At 45.9% G+C, this 16,441-nt stretch overlaps 1 protein-coding gene across 2 annotated transcripts; it reads right to left on the bottom strand.

Annotated features, from left to right (window-relative positions):
- Positions 1 to 1,888: 1,888 nt before the first annotated feature.
- On the bottom strand, positions 1,889 to 13,962 carry GFI1B (growth factor independent 1B transcriptional repressor). 2 transcript variants are annotated; one of them, XR_012045717.1, is made up of 8 exons: positions 13,808 to 13,962; positions 8,379 to 8,507; positions 6,690 to 6,836; positions 5,870 to 6,132; positions 5,464 to 5,601; positions 4,829 to 4,994; positions 4,098 to 4,360; positions 1,889 to 3,936 (listed from the first exon to the last, which is right to left on the bottom strand). XR_012045717.1 is itself a non-coding variant. In XM_072883373.1 (7 exons), the coding sequence occupies exons 2-7, from the start codon at positions 8,491 to 8,493 to the stop codon at positions 4,182 to 4,184; spliced, it is 1,008 nt and encodes a 335-aa protein (XP_072739474.1). In that variant the 5' UTR covers positions 8,494 to 8,507; positions 13,808 to 13,962; the 3' UTR covers positions 1,889 to 4,181. The 2 variants fall into 2 exon arrangements, 1 of the variants encoding a protein (XP_072739474.1); XM_072883373.1 differs by having other exon boundaries at positions 1,889 to 4,360.
- Between the last annotated feature and the right edge of the window lie 2,479 nt (positions 13,963 to 16,441).

Consider the following 16,441-nt stretch of genomic DNA (forward strand, 5'->3'; position numbering starts at 1 on the left):
ACCTCTATCCTTCTGATAGATGCCTGGGGTTATTGCTTTGCATATCCCTCATTTGCTAAACAAAACAGCCCAAAGACCAGGATTTTCTTTCCCCAGCAATAAAGGGAAGAAGGTGTGAAGAGGACTGGGGAAATGCAGGATACAGGGTGGGCGTGGAGAGAGGCAAAAACAATCAACTCTTTCTTTAGCCACAAAGATTAGTTGAGATTTTGCTTTTTGTTATCTGTTTCCTTGATTGACCAACCAGAATGTTTTTTTGATGCAAGGGGAGATGGTGGGAAAGGGGTTGTTTTCAGAGCGGTCAGAACTGGGGAGGATTTGCATGTTTGGAGAGCAAGGCCAGGTGTGTTTGGAGTTGGTGACAGCCAGGGCCTGATCCTGACAGGTGCTGAGCATCCTTGGGTACCCATTGTGTGGATTCAGTAGCTCCAAGGATCAGGGAAGCCCTTTGCCCGCTCCATGCAGCAGGCCTGCCCATGGCTGGTGCCATGTTGGGAGGGGAAGGCTCTCCCCCAGCCTGGTGTGGCAAGGTTTGGGCAATGCCAGATCTGCTTCCTTCCTTCCTCCTTCACCTGCGTTTCCAGAGCTTCAGGCGGTGCAGAGGAAAGCCCAGGGAACCATGCAGAATGCCGCTGTCACCTCCTGGGGCTCCGGTCCCTCCATCTTCCTCCCAGGAGACAGCTCTCCCTGATCAGGGATTGCAGGGAACAAGAGGCTGTGGGGCTCTGCCTAGTTTTCCTCTGGGCTGCTGACATCCATATACCTAAAGGAAGGATGGGGCTCAGGGAGAAAGGAGGCAGGTGGTGTTACCTGCTTGTCTGAAAGTGGCACCTTGTTACTCTAGGGGAAGAAGCTGTAGTGCCTTCTTGGAAAACTGCAAGTTAATTCCCTCTCCTCTTCCTCCCTTCTCAGGTCACCTTCTCACTCTGGCTGTACCATCTCACTGGTGCCCTCGCCAGCTGGCCTCCATCCACAGCCTGTGTTTCTGCAGATATGCTCCCAGCGCCTGTGGGAGTGGCTCAGCCTGGCCGCTCCGGGCTGCTTTGGCCACAGACATGTTTTCCCGAGCACGGCTCTGCAGCGGCACGCTGCCTAAGGCCACCCCAGTGCGTTTCTCTACTGGCTGCCCATCCATCTAAAGCAGTCCTTGCATCTCCTGGGGATGTGCTCGCCAGGTTCCTCACAAATATAAGGGTAGGGCTGACACTGTCTCCTCCAGTGTAACTGCTCTTCAGTAGTCTCTGGGCTCAGTAACCACAATAACGGGGAAAGCAGCTGCCTGCCCTAGAGGAATAAAAGACAGGACTGGGGTGATCTGTGCTTTGTTAGGAGGGAGAAGCAGGCTGGAGAAGCACAGCCTTAGGACAGAAGACCCCAGCTGCCCATTGAAGGTTATACCTCCTCCGTACCATGGAAATCAAAGATAGGAATGGAAATCTAATGGATAGCCTTTGTTCAGCGGGCTCAGAAGAACCAGCTGTCTGATTTGTTTTTATGAGTGGTTTTACAGGCAGTCTTGCCACGGTGCCGATCCGCGTGTGCCAGCACTTCCCTCCAGAATGGCCAAAACTGAGGAGCTTCAGATGAGTCAGACACACCTGCTGTCCCCAGGACACAGACAGGGAAGTCGGTGGTGGTGTGCCCGTGTGTTTTGGGGCTGGAGGGTATTAGCTCTGAGCAGTTCAGACGCTGGCATGCTCTTTAAATATTTCTGTTTGCAGATTTGTGGAGGACAAGGGGAATAACAAACACACTTTGCATTTTTGGCAGCAGCCTTAATAAGCTGAAATGACTTTACCTTGAGTAAGGCTCGTGCATACGTACATGTGTGAGAGTGTTCACACGTGTGCGTGTGCCTGGTGTCACGGTCAGGACCTGGGGACCAGTTCCCTAAGCCCAGTTCTGTCACAGGTTATACACCTCCCCTGGAGTCCCTGCCCTGACCAGGAAAGGACAGCAGAGTTTTAACGGGGGCTTTGATAACACCGTCTGCCGGGCACGCAATCCCGTGTCATCCGATGTGGTTGTAGCTGCACAGCCCTCTTGCTCTGGGGAGCTGGCTTGCTGCCTGCCTGGGGCTCTGCACAAATCTGTCTCTGATGATGAATGTCCCCTGATCCCAAGCTCTGAGTGTTGTTCGTGGCTGTTCTGCAGTCGATAGGTCCCCGCTCCCTGAATTTGTCTTCTTTCACGTCAAAGTTTGGGAGCCCTGTTCCTGATGGGAGCCCTGTTCTGTATGTGAATTTCCATCTTAATTTCCACTCAAACCGTATGGGGCAATGCTGTACTCTTTCCCTTCTCCTTTTCCCCTCCATCCCCACTGCCTGCATCTCCAGAGCCAAGTATGAGCCTTTCTTGAAATGGATGTTTTTAACATGAAATACAGCGTATTAGCCCAGTTACTGAGAGGGAACAGATTTATCAGATAAATCCCAGCAGGCCTGTACATGTTGTCACTGTCTGGTATAGTGCAATAAAAATATACATTAGGATAGGTATAAATACATATTTACAGTGTACAAGTAAAGCCAGGAGTACGGACTCTGTTTTGAGCTTCCAGAATGCATATTAATGACTAACAGCTTAGGCACAGCATAAAACAGGGGCGAGTACATTTTAGGTCTTAGTCAAGAGAATGGCTTTGGATTTACAGCAGTGAGGGCAGGACAGACCTCTTCTCTCCTGGCAATAAATGAATTTTCCACTTGGACTGTTTCTTCTTTGCCCATGATGGCAGCCTTCCTTCATAAGAAACGGCTAGTGCCACAGGCCATTCTCCAGGCTACTTCCCACCAGTGTCATTGTCCAAGGCCATGTGTTCAAGGATGTGGTTATGGAGTGGGCTGTGTGCTGCTACAATGCCCCGCTTACCTGAAAGCATTTGTCCTTTTAATGCTATAATAATACTTTGTCCTTTCTGTTAAGAACTCAAGGGACTCTACAAACCTCAGCAAATGACTCCACATCACCAGGAGGGGTGGAGAAATAAAAGCCCAGTGCAGTGACTTGCCAAAGGTTATATAGTGAGAACGTAGCAGAGCTTGGAGGGGAACTGGCTCTTTACTTGTTCCAGTGCTTTGCTTCAACCCCTAGACCTGGAAGAAGGAGGAGGAAATACCACTGCTCTGTTTGTATAGTATTTGTAAGGTACTCACATACTATGGCAATGTGCACAGGCTAGGTCACTTCCTCCTTTAAGAGAGTGGCTGGAAAGCAGAACTCTGGCCCTTGACTCCAATATCCAAGGGCCATTCCTGACCATGCAGTGACACAGGATTGCCCAGGACAGCTCTAAGCTGGTATGTCCAGCATGCAGTGAAATATTGTGGGACATACCAGCCCGGATTCCAAGAGCAGCCAGTCTCTCTTGCATGGTACTGAGACATGGGGCTTATTAGCTTATGCCTAGTGCTGTGGCATGGCTCTTCCCGGAGCTTGCTTGGCTGCCACTAACCCAGGGATCTTTGCAGTATGGTGCATATGAGGAATGCATTTAGAGACCCCTGTTATCAGCCAGGGATAGGAGCTGTTTTTTCAGTATTTTCCTCCTACTCCAAGCTAAAAATACAACACAGTTAACTTGTCATTCGATCACAGTAAATGCTCCGCTGAAAGAAAATGACTCTAGGTGTCTGTTGCCAGAATTTATGACCTGGGCAAGTCTCTGCAGAAGCCTTGTCCAGGTTGAACGCAGCTCACTGAATGCAATCTATTTGCATGCCCCAGCCTTATCTTCCTAACCATCGAAGCAGACCATGGTTACAGCACTAGCTTGGCACAGATTGTTGCTGCCACTTGTCCAGGAGTTCCCACCTCACTGCTGGTCAGTCTGATGAACTGAATTCTGCATGTGGTGGAAATCCAGAGTAATAGTGACCTTGGAGGAATTCCTCTGGATTTGCATTTGAGCAGGTGATGTCAGATCTGGGCTGGTACCTGTTGTAATTGAAAAGTGAGAGGTCCCACAGGTTTCTTTGTCACCTACTGGGATGTGCAAGGCCCTGGGGTGCCAGAACATCAAAGCCAATGACATGACTTTGCCCGTCCCCAGGGGAACATAGGAAGCTATACGAGCTTTATGAGGTGGGCAGACCCACCCTGGATGGCAATGCTGGGGAGCGTCATCTTCCCTGGAGCATGCACTGGCAGTGGGGGCTCCAGCAAAGACCTGGAGCCATCCCTCACTTGAGACTGTGTTGGGTCTCTCGGTGCCTCCGTAGATCCACCTTGCGCTGGAAGCCCTTGGCACAGAGCTCACAGCTGAAGGGCTTGAAGCCAGTGTGCTTGCGGCTGTGAGTGATGAGGTTGGAGCTCTGGCTGAAGGCTTTGCCACATACCTGGCATTTGTGGGGCTTCTCCCCTGCAGGGCAGAGAAAATGGTAAGAAACACTTTGACAGATGAGAGAAGGGAGGTAGAAACGCTCTTTAGCAGACTCAGACCTGACTGGCTACGCTTGGGCATCAGGGTCCTGCCAGCCCAGCTGTCCTGCTAATGCGCCTGCACTCTGATCCAGCACCAGAGGGTGAGAAGAACCAGAGGCAATCCTCCCAGCTGTGTGGCCCATGCCCTGTCGGCATCCAGGGCTGGGTACAACCACGACATGCACTGGAGGCTGGTCAATAACCACCTCCCTGTCACACAGAGGAGGACACACATCTCAGTGATGCTTACACCTTCTGCTGTCTTACTGCACAGGGAAGAATGACTTTCCAGTGCCTCTGGACACTTATCCCCGGTCCAGTATCTCTGTGTCTGGGAACTATGTATGTGTATCAACATGATGGACTCTAATTTGCATTTGCTTATTGGGAATATTTTGTTTCTCACCGGTGTGGATGTAAGTGTGTTTCTTCATATCCGACTTCTGGTGGAAGCGCTTGCCACAGTATTGGCAGGGATAGGGCCGTGTGTCTGAATGGATCAGTAGATGAGTGGAGAGGGTGGAGGAACGTTTGAATGTCTTCCCACACATCTTGCACTCAAAACTTCTTTCCTGTTAGGGAAAGAAAATCATGGGATGTCTGTGGCTGCAAGACATGTGACAGAGCTTGAAGAGTGTTAAGAGTGTAATAGTAGATTTGATAAGCAAATCTCCTCAGCTCATGGACTGATATGCTAGGTGCAGTACAAAGAGAATGTGGGGAGGGTTACTTATGGAAATTGATTACATCTTGTGATCCAAACTCCTGCGGCCTTTAGGAGGAGGCAAGGCACAGAAGAACCAGTAGCAACGATCCCTCCCTCCCATCCAAGGAATTCTCAAGGGCAGTCTGAGATTTGTGAGACCAAGATCTATGATCTATGGTCTTCAGAGCTCCTATCATTGTCATTGGGCGCCACAGGAAAGCCACCGTGTTTGTAACCTAGGAAATGTCACTTCCCTTATAATGGAGTAAGCAACAGCTAAGGTCCAAGCACTCATGAGCTCTGGAGAGCTGGTTCTCTGGAAACATGCTACCCACCTGGGAGTGAATATTGGTGTGCTGCTCCAGGCTTACAGCATGTCCAAAGGTTTTGCCACATACTTCACAAGCAAAGGGACGGGTCCCACTATGAGACCTTCGGACATGGACCTCCAGTCCATGGGGAGTGGAGAATACCTGCAAAACAAAATGCCAGTGACTTTTTGACATGAGGTAGCTGTGTCTCCATCTCTGTTTTTAATTCCTTCTCTTTATTTGATTCTTCCCTCTCGTGGGCCATGTGAACTGCATCATTCCTAGTGTCCTTGTCACCAGTCAGGAGAACAAGTAGGTACACATTTTGAGCCGCATGCATCTCACTTTGGTGCAAGCCAGTGAAACACTGATGTATGCAATGAAAATGACTCCAGACCCTCCCCATCCCTGAGGTTCTCCTGTGACACACCTTGTTGCACTTCATACAGTGGTAGGTCTCCATGTCCGAGGAGTAATGCATGCTGTAATCCAGAGGGGGCTCGCTGCTTGGCAGGAGGTGGCTTCCGTACAGGCTAACTGGGTGGTCCAAGAGGGCTGACTGCATGGTGGAAGACATCTGTCGGTAGCTGTATGGCAAATGGAAAGCATCCCAAGAAAAGCCGGATTTGTAGAAGGTAGGGGTGCTTGTCGTGTTAATGCAGTCTTTGATCTGCAGACCTGGGATGGTCATCTCTGAGTTTGCAAAGGAGAGGGAGAAGCGAGTGTCATGCCGTTGCCTGCAGCTCGGCACCAGTAAAAAAGCTCCCCAGGTACCATTCCCCCATTTAATGGCCTGCCTGACCTTGGGAGTTGCAGTTGATAACTCCTTTGATTCAAATCGTGACCCCCACACAAAGTTCCTATTATGACTTTGATTTCAGTCTGAGGAAATTTTAGGGGAGAGGGGATGCTAAAGGAATATTAACCCCCCTACTAGCCCTGCTTCATGTGGTGTTTGAACAAGTATGATGTGGCCACCTGCCTTGACCCATAGAGCATGGAATTGCATTAGTCCTTGAGTTTTGGAGGCTCACTCATTGGAAATCATAGCATCATCCTTCAGGGAGATGCTGATCTAGACCAGAATCGCAAAGGGAAATACAGAATGCTGTCGATGAGCTCTGCCTGGGACAAGTTTGACCACTGATGTCAAGAGCTGCCATTTACTGAAAATCTGGACCCAGTTGTAGGGGTTCCATAAGCCAGCCCAGCCCTGACCTCTTTTGCAAGTGTGGTCTTGGGTAGCAGACCTTGAGCTGAAGGGCCTGGCAGCATCCTGCTCAGGTACTGGACAGGGACACTTTCTTCTTTCAGTTCAGATGGGTCCTTTTCTTGTTTTGGAACCACACATTCTAGGTCCTGTTTCTTGATGTCCTCCGGTGTCTTGTCTCCTATGGCTGTAATCACACAGTAGTGTCACAGTTAGTTTATTCTAGCTGTTAAGAGAAGAGTCTGTTAAGGTGGGTTTTGTATTTATGTATGAACTCATGCTCGGATACATGAGCCCATGCTCAATCCCCTGAATAAATGCAGAGTGGTGCAATCAGCACGGCAATCAAGGTCTTTCCATTGCTGACAAAGGGAAATTCCAAGCAGGATGAGATAGGCAAGGTAGAGGGGGGCAGGAAGAAATGATAGGACACTTGATACCCTGTATAGTTAGAGAAAATTAACCGTAGAAGGCCACATACCTGTAAGAATCATTTCTCTATTTTAAAACATTTTTATTTGTGCGGGTAACTAACAATCACTAACTTATTAACCTCCCCACCCCTCTCCTAAAAGAGTTCGGTATTGTTAACCTGAATTTATGGCCAGCCAAGGAGGGAAGCAGAGAGGGGAGGTAACTGCTTACGCAGTTGCAAAGGTGACCACAGAGCTTTGTCTCCTCCTGCCCACACTTCCATTTCTCCATGCTTGTCCCAGCCCTTAAAGAGACCAACCAGCACTGTTAGAAGTAGACTTCAGAGTAAGAATCTAAAATGGACAGAGGTTCAATACATGTGCCTGCTTTCTGCTGGAGATGAGACTGGGCTGCTGAAGGACAGTATTCATCTGTCGTCCAAACCCTCTTGTGCACCAGAGAGGCACAAGAAATGGCCAAAGGATGATGGCAGGAACTGAAATTAAAATGTCACCTCCTTTCTTTTTTATCAAACTTATCATAGGGCTGGACTCTAATTTGATAGCCAGGGCTAGAACAAAGGGTAAGTTGATCCTAGATTTGAATAAAGAACATTTGAATGGTGCCTGAAGGAAGAAGATAATTGCCCCGGCCCTGCCACTGCATGGATGGCTGTGGGAGAGCATGAACAGGGGCAGAGGGAGGACAGCAGGCACAAACAGAAGCAGTGTTGGTTTGTGTTAATATAGCATATAGCAGCCAGCCCTTCACCTGTGAGTGTGTAGGACTCCTTTCACAGTCAGTGTTACGGTATCACCAGTATCTTCTCACTCTAGCTGTAACCTTCCGTGCAAATCATAGGGAGGAGGTGGTAACACACTGAGGTAGAGAAGATGTAGGTCCAGAGAGAATGTGGACAGTGAACATAGCAAGCTGGAGATCGAGGTGGCAGAGCTGTGAGTTTGTAGAAGACTGACAACCAAGTGCAAGCTCTTTTCCCAACTGTTAGTTGCCTGAAGTTGGCCATCTTTCCCAAAAGTGACCAACTTCACACAGCAATCTTGTATCTCAAATCTCCCCAGCAACCCAGCAAGAAACAAAGGGAGGATCTAAATTCAGTTTCAGTGGGACAGCGTGGATTTGGCCTAGGGAAAGAGGGCACACGGTGGGGGATCAGTTTGTCCTTAGACTGACATCCCCGTGTGGAAGCCCTTAGTTGTTCTTTAGCTCACTCATCCTACTCCCTTAGCTTGCCTACGGAATTATCGATTTGCCTTCCTGTATTCTTACAAGCATAGCGGATGGATTGACTCACCAGTGAAGGGAGAGGTTATTGGATTCCACGTGAGTACAGGCAGGTCATCTTCCACAAAGCGGTGTTGATGATAGGTATGAGCCTTTTTGCTCTTCACCAAAAAGGAACGTGGCATTTTCCATTCACTGCCTGGGCAGAAATATAGAATAACGGCAGGTAAATATCTGTGGTTTAGGGGGTAATTTCTTAGTTGTTCCCCAGCACATCAGCTCCGTATGCAGACGTGATGAGAAATAAAACCCTTCTACTGGGGAGACGTAGAGTTCAGCTCAAAGGTCCCTCCACCCAGTTGAAGAGCAGGGAGTGCTTGCGTGGGTTTAGGTGCTTGATGGATTTCAGCTCTGGGGAAAATACATAGCTGTGGAGGGGGCTACGCAAAACAGCTTATTGCCAGATAGTCTCTGCCACTGAACGTAGAGATGGGACTGCAGATCAAAGATGGGATTGCAGATTACAGTATACCCCATAAAAATTACACTTCATAACCTACCCCTAGGTTGAGGCAAAGGATTACTGCTGTCTTTATATTGTAGGTGGAGAAATAGAGCCATGCTTAAATTGAGTGCTGTGTTACAGACCAAAACTGTTTCTGTGGCAAAGATACATCAGAACCCAGAATCTCTCTCTTGGAGCTCTCTGCTCTGGCTACAGGACAAGGTGCATCTCTGACCTTACCTTCCCTGAGAGGATGCAGTGGGGACCATGGGTTGGAGACACCCCTTTGAGGAAGGGTCTCTCTTAGCGTTTGTACTGCACCTAGAAGAGCGCAGTCCTAAGCCATGACATGGGCTCCTCTGTGAAATTGGTACACAAATAATAATTATAGAAACAACATGGATAATAGGAGAGATGCAGTAGAAAATCCCGGCAGCCATGATGTGTGGTGGGTTTCCTTCTTGTTGGCCGTAGCTTGAGTATTTTGTATTCTGGCTGACAAACAACAGTCAAGCAGAGGCAGAGCAGAAGTGCTGGGGGACAGAGGTTACCTTTTGGATCTGACTCAAATATTGCAGACCGTTGAAATGACGGGTTAGGAACAAACATAAAATGCTGAAATTTAATCATACAAAATTCTCTTGCAATGCATCTGTTATCTTGACTACCCAGAACCCAGCCCGCCCTGTGCCCGCTCCCCATGGCTAGTAACTCTTCTCATGTAGGCAGTATGACAACAGGCTCGATGCTGTGTATGGCAATATCAGCTGGCGCCTTATTTGCATATGTATTTGCATTTTCCCTTGTAAATGTTCAGGATAGTAGCACTAAAAGCAAATCTTGCTATATTTCATATGAAAAGTCAGCAGTAAGTCCTGGCTCTCTGTTGATGAGCATTATTAAGTCGGTTTTTGTCCTGAGAGCAGTTGAAGTGTAGCCTACTTACTTACTAAAAAAGAACAAAGTTTGCTCCTGTTAAGTAGGAATGACCCGAAATGTCTGTGTAAGTCAGGACAGAGCAGTGTGGGCTCCTGGAATCCCAAACAGCCAGGGACGGAAAAGGTCTGCTCCCTAGGGTTCAGAAGTACCCGCACTACTCCTACATGCTAAATATAATTATGTAGCCCAGCAGTGTTTTGTTTAAGGGTCTGAGGGCCAGATTTGCAGAGCTGCCTCCGACTGCAGGTACATGTACTGTGGGATTCTCACAGTGAGGTCTGCTGTGGACAGGTGGATTGCCAAACCCACTGTTGTCGGTGAGAGCCCCGTGCTCACCAGCCCAGCTGCCTTTGGAAATGCAGTTATAGCTGTCTTTTTAAATCTGGTCCAGAATTCCCACTGTTTCTTCTATGACTTCAGGGATAACTCTTGGTGTCTCTAGTAATTTTTTTCTTCTGAAATGACTCACCTGTTTTTCTTCATCTTTTTCCAAGAAATTTGCATGTAACTTGAGATGAATAAGAGAAAGCAGAGGCCAAGAGTAGATTTGTTAATTTAATTTTAGAAAGAGGACAAAACAGTACTGAGAATGAACCGTAAGTATGCCCTTGAGGGAAGTACATTGCTGTATTTACTCTTCTGTAACTCTCTAATGAGGTTCTTTCTAAGTATCGTAAAGTGTATCTCTGCCTGGCGAAAGGCTGCATGCACAGAAATACCTCCAGCTCGATACACAGGCACGTTCTGCGATGGGCATAACCCTTCTAGCAGTGTGCCCTGCTTAGCCTGTGCACCTCGCATCCCAGCAGAAGTGCTTAGCTCAGAGGATCTCACTGCTCTGGTCAGTCCCAGATGGAGTATCTGTGCATGGAGCCACACTCAGCAATATAGACGTGCCCCAAGTTAAAGTCTTGCCACAAACCCTTTACACATGGAATTTCCACTCATGTCAAAGGGATTTTCCCATGTGGTGGGGCAGGACTGTGTCCACAATGGAGGGTATTCATACCAGCAAGCTTTAGGAATCTGATTTCTCCGCCTGAATTAACCAGTTGATTGCCCTGGGCTTCCTACACAGCGGAGGAAGAGGCTCTGGCAGCGGGTAACTCTGAATGCAGGGTGAAAGCTTGCACGCAGCAGTGCCTGCTAGAAAAGTTACTCTGCCCACCGGCTAGAGGACCCCAAGGCATTAGCCGGACAGCTTAGCCAGGTAAATTAGAGGACTGGAGATGGGTGGCGTAAGCAATCTTGCAGTGTTTATGGTAGTACCCATACGCTAAGTACACAAAGGCACTAAGTACAGCCCCTCTTTTCTGATGGCGGTTGAAAGTAGATGCACATGAATCAATGGGATTTTTCTGGATGTGTTTGCCCCAGCATATGTAAAAGTCAAATTTGGTCCAGTATCTTGACTGCTGATAAGGGCCTCTACTGAGCACAACGATATTTAATGCACTACTGAACGTTACAAAAGGAAGTTACCTTCCCCCACCCCATTTTACAGAGAAAACAGGAACTGGGAGCCCAAAGCATAGTTAATTAACAACTGCATTGGACTGTCTTTGTGATTCACACAAGCACGTTAGAGGAAAGCTAGAAGCACAGATTGTGAGAGAAAAAATACTATCGCTCCTTGAAACTCAAGATTATCAGCAGCAAGTGATCAGCTGCTGCTAATGGCTAGCTGTATTTCACAGGGAAAGTAGTGCTATGGACAACAGACCCCACTACGTCTTAAAGTCATTGAAGCTTCCGACAGAATTCAGCTTCAACCTTTTGCTAAAAATTAAACTTTGTTTTTATGGAGTCTGTTACTGCCAGCCCCTGTGGCAGCAGTTTCTACCTTAACTGGCAAGTGCACAAGGGAGTTCATTGCTTGGGCAGGAGTGCCTACCCAAAATGGAAGTGTCGTGGCATTTTTTGGATTCAATACAGGATATAAAATCGGTAGCTGGCTAGAATTGACATTCTTATTTGTTTGCCATTCATGTAGCTGTACAATAATGTTGTAGTAACTTTTCCTGCCCTGAGGAAAAGACAGCCAAAAGGACCCAAGGGAAAATAACCTGCTTCACTATTTTGGGTACCTAACTTGAAGCACCTTAGAATAGCTTCTTTTACCAGTTGTAAGTTCCCCAGGCAGATCTGAAAGCGGACCCAGCATTCGCATGTTCCCCTCCTATGTTCAAACTCAAAGTTCCTTCATCCTCAGTGATGCTCTCTGGTGATTTTGCAGAGTATCACATGTAAAACTGTAATGTAATACTGAAACACTGGAGATTGTGCAAGCACCAAATTAAAAGGGGTTTTTTTTAGGGGGTGGTTTCTGACTTCAGGATCCTAATTCACTTGATCCTATGTTCCTCGGGAAGCCCAGTGCCCAAAAAGACAGGATTGGGCCCTTTGATATAATTTAGAAGAAATTAATATTGTCACGGAATTAGATTACGGAGCTGTTCTCTCTGGTTCCTTCAGTGAGACGATTCATAACATGAAACACCGTACTGGGGAACAGGTATTTGCAGGATTGTGCCACGCTGAATCAGGAACCCAACCTGTAGCATAAGTTCCATTCTAAAGCTGACTTTCATTCTCCTCTAAATTCAAGTAATCCTGTTTCCAAATTTACGAGGTTAATTGTAGAGCTGAAACTCTTTTTCCCACTACACTCAGAGGAAATACTTAATTTTAACTTGCAATTGATATATGTCTTCATATAAGTTGATGAGTGTACAAAGTTTTAGGCTAAAAGAGGTGTATTTCCTTCCCATTGCTTAATTTATATTTAAATCTTAATATTGCTTTTTTTCTGTTCTTTCTGGCAAAGGTGAAGCTTCCAAAAACAAAGAATAGTTTGTATTTCAGAAGACTATATTTTTGAAGAAAAAAGCACAAAACAGAACACAAGCTGTGTCTGAAGTTTTTAAGAGCCCAAATAAAATAAGAGGGTTTATGGACTCCTGACTCTTTAAATATAAAGTCATATTAAAAAAGAATTTCAGTTCTTTACAACAAAATTAATCATGTCTTCACTACTCCACCCTTGCAAAATCAAATGTACTTGGGGCAAATAATTTGAATGTGGCTTTTTTAGTGGAAAAATGAGCAGAACATTTTTAATTCCTGTGGTAAGACTGGGCAAATGGACATTATGGTGGGGTAGCAAATTATGGTGGAAATTTTGTCCAAGAAGTGCAAGTGGAACGGAAATGCTTGTACATCTGTAGTATCCAGAAAAAATGTTTAGAATATAATTGCAGCATTAGTTCTTTAGAAACCTCATTTAGTTCCTAGTGATGTTGGGAATGCCACCGGCTTTAGCAAACTTTGCCTTAGGCTTCCATGGATAAGACGACTTATATAGTGCAATCTAACAAGTTCTATATCCCCGTAACGTATAGATGCACTTACTGTGTGAACTTGCAAATCATTTGTTTTCCTGCTTAACGTATTGAATCAATCTGGTGGTATATGAGGAGCGTCTATAAATAGCTAATTCCATATGCTAAAAATTGTTACACTAATCAGCATATACTTAGAAAGGATGGAAAAAGAATAAAAGAAAAGATAGATTTGAAGCAAAAATCCTGAACAGGAGAGACTGAATTCTCCTCTAGCAAAATTGGGATAGATTAATTGATGTCAGCAGAGGTGTGCTTTTTCTGAATGTAAAGGTCTGGCCCTGTAAAAGAGCAATTAAAAGGAAAAATACAGTACACCCTCTCCTCAATCCTTAAGTACAAAAGTCTACATCTGGAAACTGTTCCTGCTGCACGGAGCTTGCTGGGACGCAGGTATCCGAGACGATTGTCACATCTTTTATATTTTGTTCTCCTATTTTCACATGTGAGAGTGAAGTAAGTATATGGTATATAATTTTAAAAGGTTTCACTCATTTAAGTGAACCATTATCATAAAGGAATCCTCAGGACAAGTGACTGAGGCAGTGGAGTATGTTACATATTTGCAAACACAAGCAAAGAAGAAGGAAAAACTTATCAGAGAAATGAGAAAAACAATGACATTAAAAGTGATTAAAAGAATAAATAAATCACCTGTTTGGGGGACTTTGCTTTACTGGATTCGCCTTGAAATCTCCCCAGACAAGCAAGACGTCGTCTTCTCTCTGGACTTCTCTTCCACTTTTTCACTTAGTCGCAGTCTGCTGAAATAGATACTTCTCCTTTTTTCTCTCTCTGTTTTTTTGCCCCTGTTCCCCTCCCTGATTTTTCAATCAGATTATTTGTGTCAAAATCTGGCGGTGAAGAAACAGCCAATAGAGAAGCAGAGCTCAGAAAGTATTTGCTTATCAAAACTTTCCAGGACTTTGAAAACTTGAAGAGAATTCACGATGCCCAGCTCGAAACCCTGGGGGCAGCACCCTTCACTTTCTGGGGCAGCTTCGCCTTCTGCAGGAGTACTCCTCTGTCATATTGACAAAGAGCACGACACGGTGAAATAATGTACCAAGCAGGCATTTGTTATTTTGTCTTGTCTTTAAAAAAAAAAAAAAGGAAAGAATAGCTCTTAAGAAACCTGTATTTTTACACACGTTCATCCACGCATCATATCTTTCACAAACAGACACACCATCTGTCTCACATACACACACTCACATACTTCAGCCTCATAAACAAAACCATCTAGCACATATGCACAAAATTATTTTATTCCAGAATGGATCTTTTATCTCTCCAATTTCCAAGAAAAAAGGAATAAATACTTGGACAGTAATAACTGAAAAAGATGTGTGTTAATCAGCCTTTATTTTCCTAGGCATATGTGTGTGCAATCCATACATATTTTAGGCATTGCTCTATCTATATACAGCTGTATATAGGATATAAATACAGATTTAAGAAAGCTCATTAAGCAAGCTCATTAATAAGCATCTTTACAAAAAGCTCTTCAAGAGCAATACTAAGAATTTGCACTTCTATCACTTGCTTTCAAAAAAGGTTTGAAAATGGGTTTGCGAATGTGCAATAATTGACTGCCAAACCCCCCTGTAAAGGCAGGGTGGAAGGCAGGAGAATGAAGCAGAGGCAGAGTGACTTTTCTCAGATCACCCGGTTGTCCTCTAGTAGAGGTGGGAACAGGAGCTGGAGAGCAGTGATTTTCTTTTGAGAATCCTTGGCCATGATGCTTATTTGGGGACAAACAAGGAGAGCTCATCTCCCCAAATGCTTGGGGTGGGGTGGGAAGTAATTCCTTGATTTCACCTATTCTCTGATGATCACAATCTTCCTGACTGTGCAAGTGCACAGTGGCATGGGTGGTATGTGCCCTCGGTTATCCCCTCCTGCACTTACAGCACACTGTACGTGGCTGGAATTGGGACAGCAAAGCTGCCTTCCAAGAAGTTTATAATTTAAGAGGTATATAAGCATACAGGCAGCTGTTGAGTGCCAAGTACTAGGACATCACCATCAGAGAAATGCCTTTATATCATGGAGTTTTTCTGCTCCCTGTGAGCTTTCAAATGCATTTCTCTTTTCTACAGCTGGTTGCATTAAACCAAGACTCAGTTTGGTCCCTTTTCCTACTGTAGCTCAGGGTGGTGAGAACACTGGGAAGCAATAACCTTTTTGCTGCCCTGCAACAGGATCGGCGGTAGGCTGGTGTTTCCCTGATGGAGCAGATGTGGTCCAGAGACACTTCAGATTCATAGCGGAGGTACTTTGCATCCCGCCGTGGCAGGCGGTGGTGCCAGGCGTGCTGGCCCTACTGCTCTCTGCCGGGACTGCCACAAGTCACAGCTCTTGTCATCATGCCCTGTCATTGCCCCATGGCACCGGACAGGCTGTGCAATGGGTTTTGATGCAAGAGAGATAGAAGTGTAGATTTCACCCACATTGAGAAAGATTCAGATTTTGATCTTAACCCATCTGTCATTTACTGAACGTAATTAATTCTTGTTGTTTATAGAAGCAAACAATCCCTTTTCCCTCTCCCTCCTCCCCTCCTTATTTATCTAGCTGGGTTTTGCATGAAAGAAACGTTCCCAAAGCATTGTGCTAGCAAGCTGATTTGCATCCTCTTAAACACAGGCATTTGAAGGATTACATTTCCCACTACAAAAACAAGCATTGTAACAGAAAACCAAAATGTACATTGCAGCTTCAGGGTTTCATACAAGACAGTTACAAGAATTAAACAAAACAGGAAAATGACAAGCTGCTGAAAGGACTGAGATGTTATTTTATGAAACATCGGAGCCGGCTTCTGCTAGCACCCCTGAGCACAGACTTCCCGTTGACATAAAGTGCAAATGGCTGCAGAATGTGGCTCTTAAACCAGAGACAGCAAAAGCAAGTCAGCCACACAAAAAAACCCTAGAAAACTAGTTATGCAAAAAATCTAACAGCGTATTCAGTAAAACCTCACTGGCTAGCTGATTTCAGAGGTGCTCCAAAGAGCATTGGGCACAGTCCTTTGGAGAAGGAGGATGACTACATCTCCCAGTGTCAGTAACCTATGCATCAAGCAGCTGCAAATAAAACATCTGTATCAGCTGTTCTGCTTCCCCAAGTGGCCATCATCCCACAAAGCCCTGATATAATTGCATACAAACCGATCCCTGAGATAATGGGCACAGATACTCTTTTGTGACTTTCACTATCATCACTACAGTAGAATGCCTGAAGAGAGATGGGGACACTGCTGTGTCTGGTTCAGCGCTCGCCCAC

This window comes from Ciconia boyciana, chromosome 18 (genome assembly GCF_034638445.1).
Source record: "Ciconia boyciana chromosome 18, ASM3463844v1, whole genome shotgun sequence".
Taxonomy (NCBI): Eukaryota; Metazoa; Chordata; class Aves; order Ciconiiformes; family Ciconiidae; genus Ciconia; species Ciconia boyciana.